The 3,248-nt window shown below is 34.2% G+C and overlaps 1 protein-coding gene across 1 annotated transcript in view; it reads right to left on the bottom strand.

Moving 5' to 3' along the window:
* Positions 1 to 4: 4 nt before the first annotated feature.
* Positions 5 to 3,248, bottom strand: part of LOC106682299 (ankyrin-1) — a gene marked incomplete at its 3' end in the record, with an annotated part of 10,205 nt that continues 6,961 nt past the window's right edge. Inside the window, exon 2 of the mRNA XM_024362139.2 lies at positions 5 to 2,146. Within this exon, the coding sequence (XP_024217907.2) occupies positions 5 to 2,146 (2,142 nt within the window). The remainder of the gene's footprint in view (positions 2,147 to 3,248) is intronic.

The following is a 3,248-nucleotide window of genomic DNA, read 5'->3' as shown; positions in this document are numbered from 1 at the left end:
GAAGGAAATTCACGATCGATTCGTATCCCTTCTTAGCTGCAATGTGTAATGGCGTACTACCGGAAGAATCTTTAACATTAACATCATCACCGTGGTGCACAAGTATTTTAACAATATTCAGACGATTTGAGAAAACTGCTTTATGTATTGGAGTGTCGTTCTTATCGTCTCTTATGTCAACACTAGCATTTTTGGACAGAAGCAAATTTACGATCGATTCGTAGCCCTTCTCAGCAGCTACATGTAAAGGTGTACGACCTTCATATCCTTTCATATTAACATCAGTAGCATAGTCGATAAGTATCTGAGCAATATTAGAGTATTCATTAATAAGAGCTAGATGTATTGGAGTGTCATTGGAAACGTCTCTAATATCAACCCTAGCATCTTTGGAAAGTAATAACTTCACAATCGATTCGTATCCCTCCTGAACAGCGATATCTAATGGTGTGCGACCATCAGATCCTTTAAAATCAAGATATGTTGCGTGGTCGATAAGTATCTCTGCAATGCTTGAATGTTTGTTAACGAGTGCTAGATGAATTGGAGTGTCGCCCTGGTTGTCTTTTGTATCAACACTAGCATTTTTGGACAGAAGCAAGTTGACTATCAATTTGTCGCCCTTCTCAGCAGCGATATGTAAAGGTGTACTACCATGAGGTCCTTTAATATTAACATCTGTTGTGCGTTCAATGAGTATCTTTGCGATATTAGTGTGTTCATTAAGAAGTGCTTGATGTATTGGAGTGTCATTGGAAAAGTCTCTAATGTCGACACTAGCATTTTTAGACATTAACAACTTCACGATGGATTCGTACCCCTTCATTGCAGCAATATGTAAAAGTGTACGACCATAAGATCCTTTAATAGTAACATTTGTTACGTGATTAATAAGTATCTCAGCAATGTTAGGATTATTATGAACAAGTGCTAGATGTATTGGAGTATCATCATCATAGTCTATTACGTTAACACTAGCATTTTTAGACAGTAGCAAGTTCACGATTGATTCGTATCCCTTCTCAGCAGCGATATGTAAAGGTGTACTACCATAAGGTCCTTTCATATTAACATCTGTTATGCGTTCAAGAAGTATCTTAGCAACATTTGGGTGTTCATTAACTAGTGCTAGATGTACTGGAGTGTCACTGGAAATGTCTTTTATATCAACACTAACATTTTTGGACAATAGGAAATTCACAATAGATTCGTAGCCCTTCTTAGCAGCAATATGTAAAAGTGTACGACTATAATATCCTTTAATATTAAAATTTGTTGCATGGTCGACAAGTTCCTTAGCAATATTGGGGTGTCCATTTGCAAGGGCTAGATGTATTGGAGTGTCCTCCTGATAGTTTTTCACGTCAACACTAGCATTTTTGGACAGTAGTAAACACACAATAGATGCATAGCCCTTCTCAGCAGCAATATGTAAAGGTGTATAACTACGAAATCCCTTAATATTAACATATTTTACGTGGTCGATAAGTACCTTAGCGATGTTGGGGTGTTCATTAACAAGTGCTAGATGTATTGGAGTGTCACCCTGATAGTCTTTCATGTCCACACTCGCATTTTTGGACAGCAGTAAACACACAATAGATTCGTAGCCCTTCTCAATAGCGATTACTAATGGGGTTTTACCAAAAGATCCTTTAATATTAACATCTGTTGCGCGTTCGATAAGTATCTTTGCAATATTGGGATGTTCATTAACAAGTGCTTGATGTATTGGAGTGTCTCTAAAAAAATCTCTTATGTCAACACTAGCATTTTTGGACATTAACAAGTTCACAATAGATTCGTAGCCCTTCATCGCAGCAATATGTAAAGGTGTACGTCCATTAGATCCTTTAATATTAACATCTGTTACGCGTTCGATAAGTTTCTTAGCAATTTCGAGATTTTTATTAGCGAGTGCTAGATGTATTGGAGTTTCATCGGAATCGTCTCTTACGTCAATACTTGCATTTAAAGACAACAGCTGATTTATGATGGATTCATTGCCTTCCTTAGCAGCTATATGTAATGGTGTCAGTCCACCTTCGGCGATCTTGTCGAAATTATCATTTACTATAGGGAAGTTTAGTGAAGTATCATCTAATGCAATATTCGTATCAAACAGCTCCTTCTGATCATTGTTCACCTGAAAAAAACAATAGATAAATCAATGTACTGTCTTAATTTATTTTTAATCAAAGGGCTAGAATATACAAAGTATTATGCCTTTAGATGTTATTGAATAGTTGAACTTCAAAAGGGAATTATTATGTAATAAACACAACAACAATTGTGAAAACGTTTTGAGGAATAAGGTTTTAGAATAGTACATACGCAAATTTCGTGATTTGAGTCCAAACTTTTTTTTTCCTTAAACAATGAATTTTACAATGATTTTTTTCAAAAGAGTTGTCGAGAAACTAGAATATCTAAGATAAAACAATTATTGAATGATGAAACTAAAATTACATTAGTGTTTGAATTTTTAAAAGCACATCGCCTTCTTTCTAAATTATAACTCTTCTTTGATTTTAATTTTTTTTTTTCTTTTTTCATTTATTTTTTCTTTTATCATCCCATAGGCGTTGATGACCAGAGGGTTTTACGCCTTTAAGCAACAATCAACAACAACAATTATTGAATAATTAATTGTTGAGATAAAAATATCCGAATAAAATATACTCTTTAATTGAATGATAAATTAAAAAAAATTCAATTGATTTTTAATTTAAAATTATTGAGTTATTTAGTAGGCAGTTTTTATGTAACCACAGTTAATGGAGAACTGGACTTCCATTATAACAGGTTCACATCTTTAAGAACAATTCTATAAGTAATATACAGAATGAATTTTAATAGGGCACACAAGACTCACACACCTTCACTTTATTAGTTAGGAGGATCCACATAGATGCCAGAAATGTAACCTAAGTCTCACAATAAATCATATCTTCGAAGAGTGTGTTTTCTACGCTAGATGAATAAATGAACTGGGTATACCTTCAAATATATCAGAGGCCTTGGGAAAGAGGAAAACATTTAAATGAGATTATGTCGTTTCTGAAAAAAACAAGTACTTGTACTTGTAAATATATAATATATATTGACGATTTGAGAAAACTGCTTTATGTATTGGAGTGTCATTCCTATCGTCAGCCTGTAAGAGCATTGCTACTACTTTGGTGTGTCCTTCTCTGGAAGCTATGAACAAAGGAGTTTCCTGATCCTTATTCACAGATACACTTTCA

The sequence above is a fragment of the Halyomorpha halys genome, unplaced genomic scaffold, assembly GCF_000696795.3.
Source record: "Halyomorpha halys isolate HHAL.00 unplaced genomic scaffold, Hhal_1.1 Scaffold401.1, whole genome shotgun sequence".
Taxonomy (NCBI): domain Eukaryota; kingdom Metazoa; phylum Arthropoda; class Insecta; order Hemiptera; family Pentatomidae; genus Halyomorpha; species Halyomorpha halys.
This window is presented reverse-complemented; position numbering and strand designations above follow the sequence as displayed.